This window comes from Lasioglossum baleicum, chromosome 3, assembly GCF_051020765.1.
Source record: "Lasioglossum baleicum chromosome 3, iyLasBale1, whole genome shotgun sequence".
Lineage (NCBI taxonomy): Eukaryota > Metazoa > Arthropoda > Insecta > Hymenoptera > Halictidae > Lasioglossum > Lasioglossum baleicum.
The window spans coordinates 14614357-14636131 of NC_134931.1; the positions used below are offsets into that span (position 1 = coordinate 14614357).

The 21775-nt window shown below is 35.5% G+C and overlaps 1 protein-coding gene across 9 annotated transcripts in view; it reads right to left on the reverse strand.

Annotated features, from left to right (window-relative positions):
* Window positions 1–21775, reverse strand: part of LOC143207389 (uncharacterized) — a 233409-nt gene that overhangs the window by 93207 nt on the left and 118427 nt on the right. For 8 of the 9 annotated variants that reach the window (XR_013008663.1, XM_076420815.1, XM_076420812.1 and 5 more), the window contains 3 exons: window positions 7189–7513; window positions 6190–6341; window positions 4948–5079 (listed from right to left, as the gene is read on the reverse strand). Coding sequence is in view for 8 of the 9 variants with exons in the window: in XM_076420815.1 (XP_076276930.1) it covers window positions 4948–5079; window positions 6190–6341; window positions 7189–7513 (609 nt within the window). In the remaining variant the exon portion in view is untranslated. Of the gene's footprint in view, window positions 1–4947; window positions 5080–6189; window positions 6342–7188; window positions 7514–16013; window positions 19859–21775 lie in introns of those variants that run through there. The other variant, XM_076420817.1, reaches the window with a different exon arrangement.

Sequence of the window (21775 nt, forward strand, 5' to 3'; positions counted from 1 at the left end):
GTTATTAATATATTCTGTGTTGTTATTTTAGGTAAGTAAAACAAATATTGATGTAGGTTTACATTAAATAAACCGTTGTTATTGTATGTTTTATAATTTATTGAGAAAAACACTAAGATGATCTTGCCCCGTAAATATTACTACACGGGACAAGTCCGTACTATATCACGGTGGGGTAAATGTGTACTCTGTATGGGTAACTATAAAACTAAAACAATATATTTAATGCAATAAGAAGCATTTTATCTATTAGCAGGCTTGTTAATCATTTCTTTTTCTTCTTATTTCAGGAATTATTATTGTTTAAAGTGTCACAGATACTTCACTGGATATCGATATTTATCAAATGTGTATTGCTTTCTAAATGTCCATCACCTTTAAAACGATTAAATTAATAAGACTTTTTAAGAATTGTACAAGCATTTTTTTTTTAAATCAACATTTTATGAATACCATTATAGATTGTTGCGTTTATTTTAAAGCTGAACATGATTTTTCAAGCAGTTCCGATAACGAGACAAAAATATGTTTTGAACAAAAGTTAATAAACATCTAGCAATCTAGAAATTTCAATACAAAAAATTTTTTAAAAGATGTCTATTCTATAAAAAATGAAGGTCACCTTCAATTTTTTAGGATCAATATATATTTTTGTCTTCATACATTCGACGTCTTACATTGTTATACCCTTGAACTTCCAAATAGTGCTAAAATCTCCGTGAACTGCGACATCGGCCGGCAGTAAACAAAAATCGCGATAACGGGACGCTGAAGCGCGCAACAGTGTGGCGGAGGGAGCGCGTCGTAAATTACCTTAAACAGATTTAAATGGTTTCCGCCACGTGTGAAACACCAACTCTCATCTTACATAACACTGGCTGCACTCGAGCTCGGAATTCACGGGAGAAGAAAAATATTACGACCCTTGAAATCTCCGTTCGGGAGCCGCGCTCGTTTTTCTTACGGGGGCTGAAGCTCGCGCGCGCGCGCCCGCGTACGCTTCGTCCGATTTTAGATCTCATGCTATTCAGATTTCAACGAAGTCGTGTGGGGAAGAAATACGGGTGCGAATCCGTACAAAACATACATTCTCAGGTCAGAAAATTGTAAGCCTGCCTAGCGCGACCTTTATCCGCTCACGGGATAAGCATAAACCCCGCGGTATCTCAATTTCAGATCGGCCAACGTTCTACAAATCCGACACGATTTACTGCAAACATTGCACATCACAGAACGGTAAAGAAACGAAAACTCATTCCCCGATTCTCCATAACCGGCGATTTTCGCGTTACGCAACGTATAAAACACTTCGAGACTTTCCGGCGAACTGCACCGGCGCGGCGCACAGTGGGACAATATACAAAAACTCGCGACATTGACCAAAATTTGAAGTTTGTTATAAGTAGACTGCGGATCTTTCATGCAGAATAAAAAATATTTGCATTGATTGCAAGACACAGGAAACAAATAATAATTTCATTCTTCTTTTAATTATCTTATTAAGGTGAAACTAATACACTGGTGGCCTTATATCTTTTTAATACCTCCACTGATTTAAATTTTACCTACCCATTCTTATTATAAATACATGAAATCCGCAGTCTAGTTGTAAGGCTTTATGGCATACGATACAGTGAACCACGAAAGTATTTGAACGCATTTTTAAAACAGTATAACTTTTTTATAATTGTACCAAACGACCTGATGTTTTGTAAGTAATTAGAAGCATTGATTAACTAAATGATCTGCAAAAAAGATTGTACAGAAATTACAATTTACTAGGTTGCATGCAAAAATAAAAAAAAAGCATTTTTAAAACTTTTTTATTTGGACCCTTAATGAAAATTTAAAATATGTGTTTTGTAGATCTATGTTAGTTATACACATGCTGAAAATTTAATCGAAATCGATCAACATACCCAAGAGCTATAAGCGGTTAAAAATGGTGAAAATCGTGGTTTTACACGACTTTTGATCAGTGTCTAATCGTACATCTTTCGATGCGTGTCGTTTTATTCTGCGTCAACTGATTTCGATGAAATTTGCAGTATTTGTATGACTAATATACATCTACAAAACGCATATTTTAAATTTTCATTACGGGCTCTAATAAAAACAGTTATAAATGATGCCTCTTTTACTTCCTCGCGTAATTCTTAGCAATTACAATTTTTTCAAAATCTTTTTTGCATGTCATTTTGTAAATCAATTCTTCTAATTGCTCAAAAAAAGTCAGGTCGTTTGGTCCGATCATAAAAAAGTTATATTGTTCTAAAGTGCGTTCAAATACTTATGTGGTTCACTATATACGAATTTTTTCTTGTGTGCTTTATAGACGAAGAAAAAAAACTGTGACGAATTTTTGCGGCGGGCATATGGGTTTGAAAAAGCGGAGGGAACCTCCAAATAAGCAATACTGCTCTTAATACTGGCATAACTGACTCCTGAAAAACTATAGGATAATAAAAATACATTCTGCTTTTAGCGAATTTTCTAAGTAAATGAGTCAATTTTTCTTTATTTCCAACATTTGGAGAAAATATTCTTTTACTTCAGATTGGTATTCTATATAAAATGATTTTTTATTCAACATACAATTTTATGGTTATAAAATGTAATGTACTAAATGTGCTAAACGCGATGTCCAGCATTCCGATGCAATCGTTCCGCTGTGCGGCGATGTTTTAATACAATCGTGCCAGAGACTAAAATACTCAATGGGTGACTACAGATTTACAGTCACATAATCGTAGCAACGTGGAAAAAGGTAACAATGGTATAAAAGAACGTCGATGGCATTGTTGTGTGTATGGACTGGCTCGAAACATCGGTTCCAGCGTGTATGTGCTACCTACAACCGCTTATAAACGCGTTCGCACGCTTAATCGTAACAGGAAATATCGAAATTGCTACTTTTGTACCGAATTGATTAATACACACTGTGTGGAGGCTCCTGCAACGAGGAGGAATTGTAAAGGTTGAAAGTAGCAATGAAAAATTGTTCAACGATTTATACGGTAGTAACAATTCGTTTAGTTCGAACTTTGGTTGGAAAATATTGGAACTCGTATGTTATTAGTAGAACTGGATTTACTGGTTTAATTTGCGGTACGCAATAAATTTTCGGCTGTCCTTAAAAAATAGTCGAACTACGCGATCTAAGAAACCGTACGGACCCGAGCGTTTATCTTGGATCTACCCTCTCTACTGGGTACTATTTTATATCATATCTAATAAAACTTTCTGGCTACTCAAACAACAGTTTCATATTTAATGGTATCGTTTTTTTCGGGTGAATTTTGCCTATATCCTAGCAAATTTACGCCAAAACGCTCCTTATAGTTTGTAACACTAAACCTACCGAGCACTAAAACCGATTAAAACGTTTCAGCTTACAAAAATGACAAGGATCTATTTATTTAGATTTTACAATTTCCATGAAAGCAACTTCATCATTTCAATAATTGTAAGATGAAAAATATAAAACCGGTCATTTGACCAGCAGTGGTAGGTTTAGTGTTAACCATGAGAGTATTAAACCGCTGTTCCCGCTCATTAGCTGATTTCCAATCCGCTCGAACAACAACCCCATTCATCCCCCTACATTTAGCCGGAGGTTGTTTTAAACATCTCTATGATATTATTATACTTGCCTAACAATCTCCATAGAATTGAACTAACATTTCTATTTGTACCATTGATATTTTCGCAGCATAATTTAGCAGGTAACTGTTCAGCAACTGTTCATCAGCCGTAACGTAATCCGAAATGACCGCATTAACCAGTCGCGTTTACAGAAGATCCGAAATATATGTGGATATGTCAAATATGTCCGAGCACACATATGAACATTCGGATCTACTCGGCCACGTTCACCCAATTTGTTTATATTAATTTCATATTTATTAAATACGCCATCGGTGGCGCAAGTTTGACACTCGGTGACAGAAGACCTGCAGTTCGGAACAGATTCGATATGTATTCATGAAGCAAAGCCAATTCCAATACAAAAGCTTCACTTCATGCGATTCGATTACTGCTCACAACACATGGTAATACATATTGTACTGTGGCGGCTTATAATTTCGAGAACTTAGATCATAATGGATTCCATGACGGAGAGATACCAAGTCCGGTTCAAGTTCAGAATGCGAGTTTTGCTATCTGATTTACATTTACCGGGATCTGGCTGCTCGAGGACGAATATTATTGTCATATATTTCTCCGAAACGGATAGACTTTTTAAAAAATTTTTTTTTTGAATAATGCATTGTCATCCAGTTCTGAGCTATGTTTAAAATTTCAAGCCTCTAGCTCATCGGGAAGTCAGTTTAAAATCAATTGCAAAATTTGCCACCAAACAAACAGACAAACAGACAAACAGACAAACAGACAAACAAACAAGAAAGCGAGCTAATAAAAACGTGGTAAAATAGACTGCGGATCTTTATGCGATATAAAAAGTGGTTGCATCGATTGCAAGACTCAGGAGCTAAATAGAAATTTGTTTCTTCATTTCAGTACCTTATTAACACCTTGCAGTGATTAAGACGTCTGTATCCACTAAAATGTCGTAGAAGAAAAAAGAAAATTTACATTTGTTGTATGGCTACATTTATTTTAATGCGGAAATATTGATTACAAGCGAATCAAATTTTATTTCATTTAAAAATAAACGCGTAACGTTCGTATCTGTTAGACTTTGTTTACAATCTTCATGACGAGTGTGACTCGTTAAAATACGGCCCGGGTTAAGCTGAAATGAATACAATGGTGCTCTTAAATCTTCTTAATTCGTCCACTGCTTTATGTTGTACATTTAATGATGCTTTAATTAGTACATTTTTTAAATAGACTGCAAATAATACGCAATCGATGCACAAAATGTTTATTTTCCTTAAGATCCACAATCTAGTCGTGTATTCGAATTGATTTAAAAGTCATTACCTGTGCAGGAATGTCCTTCGACACGATATCCGTCAAAGCACGTACACTTCACACCAGTCTCAGTGTTTTCGCATATGTGCTCGCAACCTCCCCTGTCCTGGCTGCAACGTTTCACGTTATTGAGTGTCGATTCTGCAACAAAACCGTGTGATTCTTTTCACTTGACGAATTGCTACCCAACAGAATTTATCTCCGCGAGGGGGAGATTAAAACTGATTTGAACCTGATCCTAACACTGCAGCAATCAACCAAAGTCAATTGATGGCACCTGCTACCAGCATTAATTCTATAAAAAACGAACTATACGACGTAATATATGTATTTGGGAAGCATTACCCTCGCCATTACATTGTGCACAGGTTACTCATTGGACTACGGATTTTGTGCGTTTACGAGGAAAAAGAATCTGTGGAACACAACACAGTAGGTAAAGGATTAAAAGAATTTGGGTATGGGTACTATAATGTAACATTTGTATACCTTATTGTACTGTATATATTTATATTATTAATATATTATTATCGATTTATTAAAATTATCGCGAAAAAGAAACAATAAGTATGAAATGTGACGATACTACATAGTTCCAAGATGTGTGTTCCTTTCAAACAGTGGGTAAAGGATTAAGATATTAAAAGAATTTAGGTGTAGGTACTATAATGTAACATTGTATACATTATTGTACTGTATACATTTATATTATTAATATATTAGTATCGATTTATTAAAATCATCGAAAAAAAGAAACAATAAGTATGAAATGTGACGATACTAGTTCCACGATGTTCTTTTTAAACAGCAGGTAAAGGATTAACAGAATTTGGGTATACATAGGTGCTGTAATGTAACATTGTATATATTATTGTGCATTGCATATTATTGATTTATTAAAATTGTCGAACAACAAAACAGTAAGTATGAAACGTGACGATACTATATAGTTCCACGGATTAACAGAAGAATTTGGGTAACAATGTATATATTATTATACTGTATACATTTAGATTATCGATTTATTAAAATGATCGAAAAAAGAAAGAATAAGTATGAAACGTGATGATTCTCGTTCTACGATGTTCTTTTTAAACATAGAATTAATTTGACGTTTTCTAGGCAAACTAGGAGATTGCACTCGGTGCACGCGGCACGTGTACGCAGAGTGTGTTGCGAACAGAAAATTTTATTTGTTCTTTTTAAGATAATATTTCTATGAATGTAGTGGTTCCGTCCAGCGGTGCTTACCTCCTTCCTTTATGCAACGCGGAAGAATGCCCAACCAAGTGCCATCGCTGCAGAAAAGCCGATCCGCCATTGAGTCCTCGAAAATGAAATCCTCTGTGCACTCGTACACTGCGACAAGGTATCGATTGTACGGAGGCAGTACATTTTTCCTCCTGCAAAAATACACAGGAAACTACACGATCGCGAAGACACTAACACGCTAAGAAAATTTCATCTGCCCCCCACATGTTACGTTCGTCGGTTTAACAGAGTGGGTTATAAAGTTATGCTAATATAATGTTATCCCTTTTAAACAAAATGATTAATATCCAAGTAACTCTGATCGAAAATACCACAAGGCAAACAAACCAATGTTCAATAATCATTAGACTGCGGATTTTTATGGAAAATAAAAATTTTTTGCTTCAATTACAAGCAAGAGGAGCCAAGTAGATATTTTCTTCTTTACTTCATGATTTTATAATAAGCTGACACTAACATATTAAACGACTGATTTAATTGCACTTACTCATTTGTGCTATATAAATCCATAAAATAATCTTATCTATCTCAATAATTGTAGCAGGTTGGAAAATTTTCTAATATTTTTACTATTTCATATTTCAACCCATTTTTATATCATAAATCCGTTAAATCTCCAGCCTAATCACTAGACTGCGGATCTTTATGCAAAATAAAATTGCAACAAACTGGAGTGAAGTAGACATTTATTTTCTTCCCAATTATGTTTAGTAGGTTGAAGATAATATAACAGTATATTCAAATCTTACCAATATATTTGCTATTTGAGATTACTCTTACTCATTTTCGTCATAAACGCATAAAATCCGCAGTCGACTAATCACTCACGACGAAAATTGCCAAACGATCTCTATTTGCTCAGTGTTTTTAATAAACCTGACTAATATTAAACGAATTCATGAAATATTCGTCGACTCGCGGATATAAAATATCCAATAACGTTTTTCTGCTTTCATTCGGAAGAGACAGAGTACATACCTGGCGTATTTGGCAGGATATGCGTGCTCAATCTGAGGAGCTTTCACAAATCCCTTCTTGCGAGCTTTCATGAAGCAGCTTAGGTCCAACCTTGACATTATTGTTTCATTTAAGGCGACGATCGCCGAGGCTGGAGGCGATTCATATAATGATTTCTCAGCGATTTGCTTCCGCTTCTTCTCCTTTGCTTTTCTGCGTTTCTTCAGCTCGCCGATTCTCTTGCGTGCACTCATACGATTTTTCGCCATCTTTTCCGGCGACGGTGTCGACGAAATTGGATCATCGCCCTGATACAGATCTTTGCGAGTGTGCTGAAATCTATTATCTGAAAATCAAAAGAGTAACGAAAATTACATCGACATACGTCTTTTCTCAGAATACCTAAAATTTTCGGAAGTGACCGATTTTTACGAAAGCGCGTAGGTTAAAAAAATTTAGTTAATTCGTGTTCCGAATAAGCAGCTGCATTTACGAGCCGCTGAAAGAATATTAATATTCACACAATAATTTTTCAGTTGCTTATATTAATATTAATATTAGCTTATATCATTTATTGATTTCTCTCTGCAAAACATGACATGACACCTAGAAGAATTTGGACATGAGAGAAATAAGGTGTAAAATTATCCCACTCAATGAATATTAATAATATTGACTCAATAATTTGTTCGGTTGCTTGTTTGAAGTAATCGTAGCAGCATTAAATAATTTAGTATATATTAACACTTTACCTACCGGAAGCCTGCTAATAGAATTTTCAATAATTGTGATGTATCAAAAAAGAGCATAGAAATGTTCTTTTACAATTGCAATCTTAAATGAAACTATTAGATGACGTTATTGAGGGTGATTAGTTAGTCCACAATGAAAATTGCTGTTGCTATTGAAGGTTCCATTAAAAAGTGTTTAGCCATGTGCCATAGATTTTTCAAAATTATGCAATAATCACCGGTCGGTAATGTGTTAAGTAATTGTGTATACGGATCATCATTTATTTCCTTTTCCCGGTAAAACGTGACACAATAATATCTAGGCGAATTCGATGGTATTTCATTTCGGACATAAAATAATATGCGTCAAAATTATCCCAGCTACGCCATATCACCATTAATCATGCCGCTACGTCTGAACATTAATCTTGATGAGATTCGCTATTAGTAACGAGCTCCATCACTTAAATTCAACGTGCCCGCGGAATCCCAGACGTACGACGCACGGATATACATGCACACACATCGTCACGTTAATATTGTTTGTTGCGAGGCTAAGATTACCGAAACCACAATGCATTGACGCAGCCGCGAGTCTCTTACTTACCATAAAACATTGTGGTAATGAGTATAGACTGCGGATTTTCAAGTAGACTAAAAATTCAAGAATGTCAGTAGAAGGAGATTCCCTAGAACTTCAGTTTTTCTTGGATAAACGAAAAAATATAATATTAGGTAGTTGCATATGAAATGTGCGATTTTTAGCAATGACATTAAACAAACGCAATTTTGTACCCAATGTATTCTATCTACAAATTTCAAGTTTCTTGATTGTATTACGGTGAAAATAAGATATTGTGTTTTTCATCTACAAGATTGTCATCTTGATTTTACCATCAACGACTAGCACGTTAATTAAACGCCATATTTTCATCAAAAATCACATAAAAGTTATTTTTCCAGACATATAAAAGGAATACACGACAGTCGCGTAGGTTGACGTTGAAATAAACTTGATTTAAAAGTAAAATTATACAGCTGAATTAAAATTGAACATAAACGCACCGGGCTATGAAAAGCAAGAGGCACGTGGATGCCATATAAAAATGACAAGAATTAATTAATTTAGACCTCGCGCGGTTCTTATTATGATATGCGCTCTAATAAAGATATTTATTAAATCATTTTTTATGAAAGCATCTCTACAATTCCATTAATTGTGAAATGAAAAAGTCTGGAACCTGCTATATGACTGGTCGTGGTACGTTTAGTGTTAAGGATTAGCTTTATACCTCAAAGTTTTCTATAACAAATCTATAGACTGTAACAGCACATTTCTTGATCGAAACGTTTTAGAAGAGTCGCATTCTAAAATCGGACATTCATATGCAACAACCTAATACCTTATCTTTTTCATGCTATGCCATTTATAAATTCACAATATTAGAAACCACAATACAGTGAAAAATAATCAACATTTAACATAATCAACAGAAACACGGGAACTGTACGATTTAAGAAAAACGAATACTCCCCTCCACCGCGTGGCCGATTTTACGTCAACGATTCTCGGAGAACAATTGCCCAGGCCTGGTTTAATTACATGTACTATACGTTATAAGTAGACTCTAGATGTTTATGTAAAATAAAAAGTTTGTAGATCAATTGCAAGACACAGGAGCTAAATATAAATTTATATTCTTCATTAATAGTTTAAAGTCTCTTAAAGTCTTTTATCATTTTCACTGTTTTAAATTGCATCCGGAGTCTAATATTATAAGTGTATAATAAAAGACAAAAATGATATTCTATATACAGGTACTACATTGTTCTAATTGTAAGTACTTGTAAAGCTTGTTATTGCAAAATTTACTGTTCGCAAAAATAAATCTCTTCATTATAAAGTAATGTAAATAGTACTTATCGTTAATAAGGTACAGAAAAAGTATTCTAAAGTGTTTATTATCAATTAAACGGGAAATTAATGCAACTATTCCATTGGTTTCGTTTCTTCGTTAAACGAACATTGAGTTTCTTCGCCGCTCCAGTGGCGTTCGTTTATGCTGTTTAGCAGAGAAGTGTCAAGCGACAGGATCACGCATATTCCGTTGCATGTCGGAAAATGCAACACGACCCTCTTTCGCGTCATGTCGCAAAGTGCCAACTCTGCGCGATCATGCAGCTTTTTATGCCTGTAGCAGTCTCAATCCCTTCCAGAAGGTAATATTTAGCAGGGCCAAAGAATATACGAGAACTAAAGTTTCAGTTTACACTATTTTCTCGAAATAAAGATGTTAATTAATGAAGCAGCCCCGTAGAATTCGGGAGGCAACGTCGAATCTCATACAGCTACGTCGTCGCGGCAATTAAAAGATTAATTAATTATTCATCCCCGCAGCCGTAAATCTATATTCCGATACAATTTACTCCAGATTATTTCGAGTAAATCAGATCTATACGGAGATCCAGTTTTTCGATTAAAAGCATCGGGGTATTAACGCCAGTAAAAATCTCAGTAAACTCTATTATTATTAATATTTGGACCGTTTATTTTGAAAGTGGTGTAAGTCCATTTTTTAAAAGAAATGAGATATCTATTTGCAAAAGTGCACCGTAGGGTAAAGTGTCCAAATATGAATCACTTTTTGTTAATGTCATTTTTTAATTATTTTAGAATGCTCTTTTTCGTCCAAAAAATTACCAGCTGTAGATGCATTTCCTCTCTATAAGATTCTGGGGTCAAGTTTGTTCAAAAATTAATACAGCTTGGGAAAAATATTTTTTTCTTTGTGGTGTGTCATTTGCAGGTTCCAGCGAAAGGGGTTCTTAATATGGTACACTTTGAGTTCCTAATATAACACCTAGTGCCATATTCGGCACTCACATCAAGGATGCCAATAGCTACACCCATATTAGGGATAATGAATGTGATATTTAACTTTTCACTATTGAAATTAAATGGTTTTTACAATTGACTAATTATGAAAATGGTGTAAGTCCATTTACAGCCCGTAAAGATATATGTATATTATTTTAATTAAATTCGCCTAACTGAAATTTATATAATTAAATTACATATTGATAAATTAGTAAAAACATTGCCAGACTTGACATAATTAATTTATATTTTTGAATTGACTAATATTTTAACCTTTAATCTTCTCGAAACAACAAAAAATGGACTTATACCACTTTCAAAATAAACGGTCCATTTGATGATTTGATTTCGCTTGGAACATTCGCATATTCTATAACTGGTTAATATCTACTGTATTATGATTTATACATATTTGTCGATGTAAAACGAATAAAAATATGGAGAACAATTGGCTAGACAAAAAAAGAACAATGAGCAAGTAGTATAATCAACGATTCTGCATACCTAAACGAATAGAAGATATACGTTGGACTATACTTTTCTAGAAACGTTAATGAAAAATATGTTCATACAAACTGAACAAAAACATTCTAAGAAATTAATATAATTTAAGTACCGAGAAGTCAATATTTGAGGTGTGCTACAATTTGACTGACCCCTATTGAATTTCATCCTCAAGACTAATAGAGCACTATATAACCATTAATATTCTGACTGTCTAGTCATTTGTCAAGATTTTAAGGCTACCCATGGCCATAGGAGTCGGATTGAATTCAATGGTAATCGATACCGAAATCAATCCAATCGTCGTTCGCGCTATAAGCGTCTCGGGAAGTCACTGATCGAATTTGTAATCGCATGATTTTGCAAGTTCCCTTGCGAAGATAATCCCGCCATTCTTGTGCCCGGACTACGAAAGCTTCGTTTTCATCGGCAACGATTAATCATGGCGGATCATGTCGTTTAAGATGACTCACGAGTTTCTAGATCGGAGACATTTTTCTCGCTGCGATTACGAGAACATACAGAGTATCACTGGTTAAACGAATATCTACGTACCTACAATGTTCTTATAAACATTTTCCTGTGATTTTACAGATTCTCCAAAGTAATCATAAATGTATAGTTTGCGTTATGGAGGATGGAGGATTGATTTATGATAGCATGGGAAATGTTTAAAATGCAATTTAAATAATTTCGGAAAATTCTACTTTTCCTTTTTTCATTGTGAGATGATTTTGAGCTCCAACAAAGTAATTCGATTTTAAGAGAATATAAAATAGATATAAAAAATTCATCTTGCAATTTCGTCCAGTATATTGTTGTTAATGCAGTTTCTAAATTCTAAGCAACGCGAAATACATATTAGAATAATATTTCTATCGTACGTAATCATATGATACGTAGAAGAGGAACGTGCAGATTTTTACTAATTGCAAGTTGCTATTTAATTGCAACTATTAGTGAAGCTAAACTGCAGACAATTAGCGAAGCTTTGCATAAAACATTACTGCAAAGCTAATTTCAGGGAAATTTTGCGCACGAATGGCAGCGTTGAATAATTACAGTTATTCGCTTCATGACTTAAAAATGGAAGGTATTGTATAGTAACGAGTTTTTCCGGTAAGCCATGCACTATTACTTCTGCAAAAAATGTAACGCAAGAACAAACGGAGATTTGTGGCTATTCCACGGATAGAACGTCATAAACGACAGAACTGATTTTTGACGTTCAGCATTGTGATTTTTTGTGAAAATTATCACGTACAATTTTTTTTTTAATCGAAAATGGTATTTTAAATTTTCATTATGAGCACAGTTAAAAAATGTTAAAAATCGTTACCTTCATATATATTTTGGCTAACTAAATACAACAATGTAAAGATATGACACTAATACTGTGACCGCACTATGTCTAGACGAGCATTGACATTTTTTGGAATGGTATCCCATATTTCTATTTTCATAATGTCATTTTTTGAATAAGGACGATTCAGAGATCGCATTATTATGCCATTCATGTGTAAAATTCGGACGCTCTAAAAAAGACGATAACTTGTTTAATATTCTACTATACGATTTGACCTTTTTTGGGAAGCTAGAGCAATTAGTTTACTACAGGATGTGAAAAGAAATATTTCAAGAATTGCGATAGATCGGAATTGTAGAAAAAATACTAAAAGTTGTATTTTACAACATTATGTGGGCCTATATTGAAAATTTTAAAAATACGATTTGTAGATCTGTGTCAATTAAAAATATCCTGAAAATTTCGTCAAAATCGGTCGACGTTGTAATGAGCTACAAACGTATAAAGAGGGTAAAAATTGCAGTTTTTCACGATTTTCGGCCTCGAACTGCAGTAATTCTAAGGATTCTAACATCTTTCAATGCCTCTCGTTTTTTCCCGCATCAACCGACTTCTGTGAAACTTTCACAGTGCACATAATACTTGACACAGATCTACAGAACGTATTTTTTAAAATTTCAATATGGGCCCGCATGAAAAAGTTGTAAAATGCAACTTTTAGTATTTTCTCTACAATTCCGACCAAATGCAATTTTTAAAAAAATTTCTTTTCTCATCCTGTAGCAAACTAATTGCTCTAGCTTCCCAAAAATGTTCAAATCGCATAGTCCAATATTTAAAAAGCTATGGTGTTTTTAAGAGTGTCCGAATATTAGTGGGAGTTACTGTATGTCCGTTACGCGAGGAAAAAGTATCGTTCCTCGAACAATATTATGACGCGCGGTCGTCGCCCCATATGTCGTCACAGGACGAACAGCTGATCAACGACGACTCGCTCTAAGGCCAAATACGTATATGAAAACCCCGGAAAACCAGGTCTTCGTTCGAATAATCCGTTTTGGAAGAGCAGTGAACGTTCGCACTCGACAGAGTAAATAAAGCAATTCTTCATTACGCGTTTCAATATATCTCTCCTGAGAAAACCCTTCCACTCTACATACACATGTAACCTAATTTATTATCATAGCGATGGTAAAACTATTTGACGATCTTGTTCCCAGTGACTCACTCTGGAACACTTCACCAAAATCTAAGACGACAGTATAACAAAGTATGCTCGGTAATTAACTTCCTTATATGTGTAATCGCTTGATCAGGAGACTGGATCCCGACCACATATAATGCAATCATGCTTCCTGTCTTGGGTGGGGCACACAAGGGCCAGTGCATCTGTGTGGTTTGCATGCATCTACACTATTATTTCAACACTCTCTTGCGGTTGCCGCAAATATTTTTCGCCCGGACTTTTTATATTGCGGTGAACGTTGATGAACGTTGATGAACACTCGACGGCAACGAGCATTCAAGATTTGACTTGCAATTTATTGCAGCTAATAATCCCATTATACAGAGAAAGATAGATATTTCATAGCTGAACCTCAAAATGGAATTGCATAATTCAACTGCAAATGTTTAAAGTGAATGTGAATGTTTATGAACATTCATTCAAATGTTAATAATATATACAAATTATTTTTTCAGAATTAGGAGCAACTTTATATGTTATTGCTGTTTTTATAAATGTACGTATACTTGGTCTGTATGTGTATAATTAATAGATCACTAATTTAATTTTTCATTTCAAGAACGTCTATGCTGTCGTCGTCATAAACACTGTCGAAGATTTATGGGCGTAAGCTACTTTCGAGGATGGAGATAAGCTTGTTCTGCATCGTAACCTCGAAATATTACTATATATGTAGTATGTATTAATATAATACATTTATTTATGTATGTGCAAATGAAACATGATTTGTCTGATCTGTCAAATATCCTGGTTAGTTATACAAGTTAGAGATTCTAAGGATATTGACGTTTTACTCGACGAGCTTTTTAGTGCATTATAATTTAGTGTATTTAAATAGCAATATCATTTAATAAAGATACTACTATAAATAAATTATAATTCCAGTTTTAATGATAATGCACTGAGTTTAAATTATCCATCACGTATACATTTATATCTTATTGATTACAGTGGTTGGCTCCTGTCACGGGTTTCCCAAGAATGAATGCAAAAAGCATGCAGCTTCCAATATACATATACATATACACTGACTGCCATTAATATTCGGACGCTCTAAAAAACATGATAATCTTTTTAATATTGGACTATACGATTCAAACTTTTTTCGGAAGCTAGAGCACTTAGTTCACTACAGGATGTGAAAAGAAATTTTTTCGAAAATTGCAATTGGTCGGAATTGTAGCGAAAATACTAAAAGATCCATTTTACAACTTTTTTATGTGGGCCTATATTGAAAATTTTAAAAATACGTTTTGTAGATCTGTTTCAATAAAACATATCCTGAAAATTTCGGTAAAATCGGTCGACGTTGCAATGAGCTACAAACGTTTAAAGATGGTAAAAATTGCAGATTTTCACGACTTTCGGCCTACAACAGCAGTAAATCTAAGAATTCTTATATCTTTCGATGACTGTCATTTTTCCCCGCGTCAACCGATTTCGACGAAACTTTCACAATGCATATAACCCACACAGATCTACAAAACATATTTTTCAAAATTTCAATATACAATTCCGGTGAAATGCAATTTTTGAAAAAATTTCTTTTCCCATCCTGTAGTAAACTAATTGCTCTAGCTTTCCAAAAAAGTTCAAATCGCATAGTTCAATATTTGAAAAGTTACGGTGTTTTTAAGAGTGTCCGAATATTAGTGGGAGTCACTGTATGTATAGTTTACTTGCTATCGTATACATCGTATATACCGAATAATGTTTTGTTTATTGATATCGCGACATTTCAGAACTGTGAACTTTAACAGGTACATTAGCATTTACAAAATTCTCAGCACGTTCTCCATGTAAGGGGCGACCCGCGTGTACAGCCACGTTCTAAACAGCATTTTCATATTTCACCGAATCCCTGTGGAAGTGGTTATACCATTTATCAAAAACGTCCCATGTCGACAACACCAATACAAAACCAACCTGACCGCGATCTGTAATTACGTGTGCGAGAGGCAAACGAAACGGAAAGTGAGTCTCGTCTCGAATTTATCCTGCGCCTAAACTGGCTGCGCGGAATAAGCGTTTTCAGCTGAAAGAGAGATAAAGAAAGTAAAGCAGGAGAACGGCATTTCGCAGCTGAGGGAATGCGAATAAAAATTCCCGTAATCGTACCCCGGGCTGCATTTCTTCTCCTCGCTTCCAGCGGAAATTAATATCTCCGTTCTGAATACTAACCGATTTCGTTTTCCGTTCATCGTTCAGGCTACAAGACTTCTTCTTCTTCATCATCATCTTCTTCTTCTTCTTCTTCTTCTTCTTCGTCCACCCCCTTTACCATCCCCTGTCCCCTGTCCCTCGGCGTGATATTGCTTTTGCTTTTATTTCGTTCCCCGCGAACTTGCGTCGTACTCTAGAACTTCGTCCCTCTCGTTTGACCCTGGTTACACTGACTGGATAATGTTGCCGGCTCTTTATCGAGCGTCATAAATTTTCTAACGTCAGACTTGATGGCTCTTTGATCCCCGACCCGTCCAACGAGCAACATAAAACTACAAACTCGCGGGGATTTTATAGTTGTAATTAATGGGCTACTCGATGATGGAACCCGGAATAGACACTCAGAGTTTTTTGTTTACTGTGTCCGTTACTTTTACGGTGTATCTGATATCGTCATTCTAACGACCACGAGTGTCTAGCAATAATCTTTACCATTAACGCTGATGCCGTGTTCGTTTTGGTAATACTCCTCGGAAGTTACGATGGTCTGTTAACCGTTTACGCAAATTCTATACGCAACAATTTCTACGACGCACAGTGGTCCAGTCGGGTTAAAAGATCATTTAAAACCTTTTGTATTTAAGACTATAAATTAATCTATTAGCGAGCAAAGTATAGACATCCAGAGAAATGTCGTGATGTTTTTAGACAAACATTAACAAGCTGTTGAAAGAAATTGCAGTAAATGGGTGCCCGTGTACCCGGTTGGCTACACAGGGTATCAAACAGTAAAAGATTCGAAAAATCTAAGAATATTGTTTTAACGTTTCCAATGTAAATATCTATTAAGGGATGAAGTGAAATTTTGATTTACCTCGTGCTGCCCAGAATCGTTGCAAAATATTTTTATTTTGCACAAAGATCCGGAATCTAAAAATATTGTTTTGACGTTTTCAATGTAAAAAATCTGTTAAGGGGTGAAGTGAATTTTTATTTAACTCCCGCTGCTTACAATCGTTGCAAAATGTTCCAAATATTTATTGTTTTCAATGTAAAGAACCGAGTAATGGATGAAGTGAATTTTTATTTAAACCCTGTTGCCCACAATCGTTGTAACTAATAAATAAATAGTAATGGTTGGCTAAACAAGGGCTTATTAAAAAAAAATTGGCTAGGTGAAATATAAAACAGTAAAAGATTCGAAAAATGTAAGAATAATGTTTTAACGTTTCCAATGTAAATATCTATTAAGGGATGAAGCGAATTTTTGATTTACCTCGTGCTGCCCAGAATCGTTGCAAAATATTTTTATTTTGCACAAAGATCCGCAATCTAAAAATATTGTTTTGACGATTTCAATGTAAAAAATCTGTTAAGGGGTGAAGTGAATTTTTATTTAACTCCCACTGCCTACAATCGTTGCAAAATGTTCCAAATATTTATTGTTTTCAATGTAAAGAACCGAGTAAGGGATGAAGTGAATTTTTATTTAAACCCTGTTGCCCACAATCGTTGTAACTAATAAATAAATAGTAATGGTTGGCTAAACAAGGGCTTATTAAAAAAAAATTGGCTAGGTGAAATATAAAACAGTAAAAGATTCGAAAAATGTAAGAATAATGTTTTAACGTTTCCAATGTAAATATCTATTAAGGGATGAAGCGAATTTTTGATTTACCTCGTGCTGCCCAGAATCGTTGCAAAATATTTTTATTTTGCACAAAGATCCGGAATCTAAAAATATTGTTTTGACGATTTCAATGTAAAAAATCTGTTAAGGGGTGAAGTGAATTTTTATTTAACTCCCGCTGCCTACAATCGTTGCAAAATGTTCTAAATATTTATTGTTTTCAATGTAAAGAACCGAGTAAGGGATGAAGTGAATTTTTATTTAAACCCTGTTGCCAACAATCGTTGTAACTAATAAATAAATAGTAATGGTTGGCTAAACAAGGGCTTATTAAAAAAAAATTGGCTAGGTGAAATATAAAACAGTAAAAGATTCGAAAAATCTAAGAATATTGTTTTAACGTTTCCAATGTAAAAAATCTATTAAGGGATGAAGTTGAATTTTTATTTACCCCCTGCTGCCCACGATCGTAGCAAAATATCTTTATTTTGCATAAAAATCCACAGTATAGTAATGATTGGCTACACAAGAGTTTATGTGGCTACATTTGGGTGGAGCACCCTGTATAGCGAATAGCTATTTTAATACTCGAATACTTAATGGAAAGGTGTTCATCTTCTCGGTGGAAATGACTAAATTGTAATTGAACATTCCAGTCCACGATTCCAGTAGTGGACGGTTACCATCTGCAGCTTGGAATTCCGTTGATGACGGTGCACCGGATCGGAGCGCACTTTGTCGCTTGTCCTTTTCGCCCGAAGAAACCCTTGAATTTGATGGAGTCATCGGTTCGAGATATTGTAGGAGGTCCAAAGGCAGCCGGGGCTGCTGTAGTTTCAATTAGACTCTAACACGAAGAACCGGAGAACGACGAAAATTGCGGGACTTTCTCGATTGCTTAGCCCGCGCCGTGCCGCGCCGGTTTGCTACCCGTAATATCGATTCGCAATCTCGTAGCTGGTACACGCGGGACACCGTGGCAGCTTCGACGCGGAGATTTAATGACCTCGCCGTCAAAAGTGAGAATTAAAATAGCCGCGAGCCCAGAATCCGCACCGCTACTGCGATTGCCTGTTAATTTTGCTTGGATCACTGGAATAATGGAATTGGGACTCTGCATGTGTCGAATCACATCGCGTCCTTGTTCCCCAACGAATGCTTGCGGAATAGAATTAAAAATTTCATGGATTCACCGAAAAGTCAGTTTCCAACGATATTTTCAGCCTTGGAAAAAAGTAGCCAGCTCATATGCATGGAAAGTTCCCATCAGGATCAACTTTCCCGGCTTTCCATGCTTACCTCGTCGTTGCGTAACACCAGCCGTAAGATATCGAGTCATCGATGGAGGATTCAAACGAAGTTTGTTATGTACGAATGTTATTCATTTCGTTTGTGCTGGAATAAAATTCATCTCTTCTGTTGTCAATGTTTAAACATTAAAGGGAATATCAATTCTCTTGTGTAGCAGGTCCAGAAATTCAATAATATTGTCGTATGTTACAATAAACCGGATTTTATTATTATATACACTATATTCCACTAAGTGAACCTCTATGTACATATGTATAACAGGGTCAGAGTAGAGCAATAATCAACTTTTTGATTAGTTAGTGATAACTAATTAATAATATTAATGTACGATATGTTAATCGCACAATACTGACTGATGACTAAAGATAGATGACTGATCATCAACTACTAATTCACTAATAAGCAATAGCTAACGATTACTTAGAGCTGTGATTAACTATTTGCCATTTAGTTATCACTAACTAATCAAAAAGTTTTGACTAATGACTATTTTGGTATGACTAACATTCAAAAAGACTATTAGTCACATTTTATTTAAATATTAGTTGATAAATTATTATTGCCCTACTCTGAACAGGGTGAGGCATCTAAAACAGGCCACCTGAATAACTCGGCTGTTATCGGTGTTAGGAAAAAATGCATCAGATGGAACTTGCTTGGTTTCGAGGGGGCAATAATCTGATGTTAGTAGCTTTTTTGTAGGTGGACGCGTAAAGGACATATGAAGGTCAACTTCATTTTTTAAAATAGAATTTCCAATATTTTCGATCGAACTCGGATAAAGCACAAAATTCTGCGTAAAAAAGTATTGACCTTCATATATCATAAATCTAATAGTTAACGAGATATTATGGATAAAATTTCCCATATGTATAATAGCTATTACCTGGAAGCTAGTAGGTGCCAGTGCCAGATTAAGCCAGCCCTAATTATGGCGACAATAGATCTATCTGCATATCATAGTATCGTAGAACATGGATCGCAGTTCGAACATTTGATGTAACTTGATTTATTTTGTGAGAAATAATTTTTCATTAAACTTACGTTTGCACAAAATTTTTGAGTTTGAGATCATTTCAAGGTCGTAGTATGATACACTGTTGAATTCGACTCGACGTCAGCAACAATCCTATGACGTCCAAAACATATGGTGCTATTTAAAAAAGTCATTGTGACCTTTACTTTTGCACGTACAAAGCATTTTTTCAGATTTAAGAATATGCGAACATGTAGCTCACCACGTACTGATAAACTTTTGTTTAAAACATTTTTCAATTGCACTACCGGATATGCCTAAAAAATGGTGACACAACTTGACGCGTAGATAGACCCTGTATACAGGGTGTCCCAAAATTCGTGAAAATCCCGAAAGGGGGTAGTTCCTGAGACCATTTCAAGCGATATTTTCCTTTGCAAAAATGTTATCCGCGGCTTTGTTTAGGAGTTATTAACGAAAAACGTGGACCAATCAGAGCGCGACCTAGACACGAATTGCCACAATCGGCCAATCGACAGTTGGCGCGCCGGGCTGACTGTGCCAACTCGCGTCTAGGTCGCGCTCTGATTGGTCAGTGTTTTTCGTTAATAACTCCTAAACAAAGCCGCGGATAACATTTTTGCAAAGGAAAATGTCGCTTGAAATGGTCTCAGGAACCACCCCCTTTCGGGATTTTCACGAATTTTGGGACACCCTGTATAATTTTATAATAAAAGATTATTTTTCAGGAAATGAAAATTTTTTTCTTTCATCCTATTTTTCACAATTTCAGGTGTATGTATACAGCTCCTTAAAGCTTTCCCTCACTTGACCACGCCATTCGTTTTCTTAAAAGCAACCCGGAATTTTTGGGGCAGAGATATTCGACACTGAACACATTAAGTATCGATGCCTTTTACCGATCTCATTCGAGATTCGCGCGAATGTGTGTGTAAGACCTTGTTTGTTGACTCGAGTTTGCCAAAGGGCATCCTCGGCGAACGATAACGTCCTCGGAGTGAACCTGAAAGTGTCGCGACACTTTAGATAGGCCGCATAACGATTGACGTAACGCGTCGAGCACTTCGATCGCATATCCCAGGACGAACATTTTCGGATCCGAGCGCGTATCGGCGGCCGTAAATTAAATAAGTGATACTTTTATGGAAATATGAGACGCGAATGGCCTGACTCGTGAAACGGTGGAATGGCGGTTCTCTTCGCGGAACCAACGAAACGCAGATAAAATCTCGGGAAATATACATACCTGTCTAAAAGCCCTGCGATTTATTTATCCGATAAGCCGTAATCGCCTCAGCAGCTTGTTACAAGTTATTTAATATCAATGGACGCGATTGTGCTACGCGGACCGATTACCGGTGGGTCGATATTAACACAACCTAATTGAGATTAATTATAACAATAGCGGCGATGATAACTCCATTCCGTTTATAACAAAAGCAATTAACGTTACAGTATGAAAGCTTGTTACAAACTATATTGATTCGCATGTATGTCAGTTTGGAATCGACTATGTTCTCCCAAAATTTGATGAAGCTGGCCAAATTCATATTCTGTGCAGGCTGTTATTTAAAATTATCGAATATAGAATCATGTCAGTCGGTTAGGTTTAATAATCTATTAACGTTGAAACCGCACAAAACATTTTCAGGATGTACAAAAAAATTATCTAAATGTAAGAAAAAAAGGTTTAGACGAGAAAGACCGAACCTCAACAATGGTGGCGAACGTGTTATGGTAATAGGTGTTGCATAGTTTGTCAGAGGGATCGCGGATAAACGTGTTAGACATTTCTACGGATTGATAGTGACGGAGCGGCCTTGAAAGCAGAAATTGTTCCAG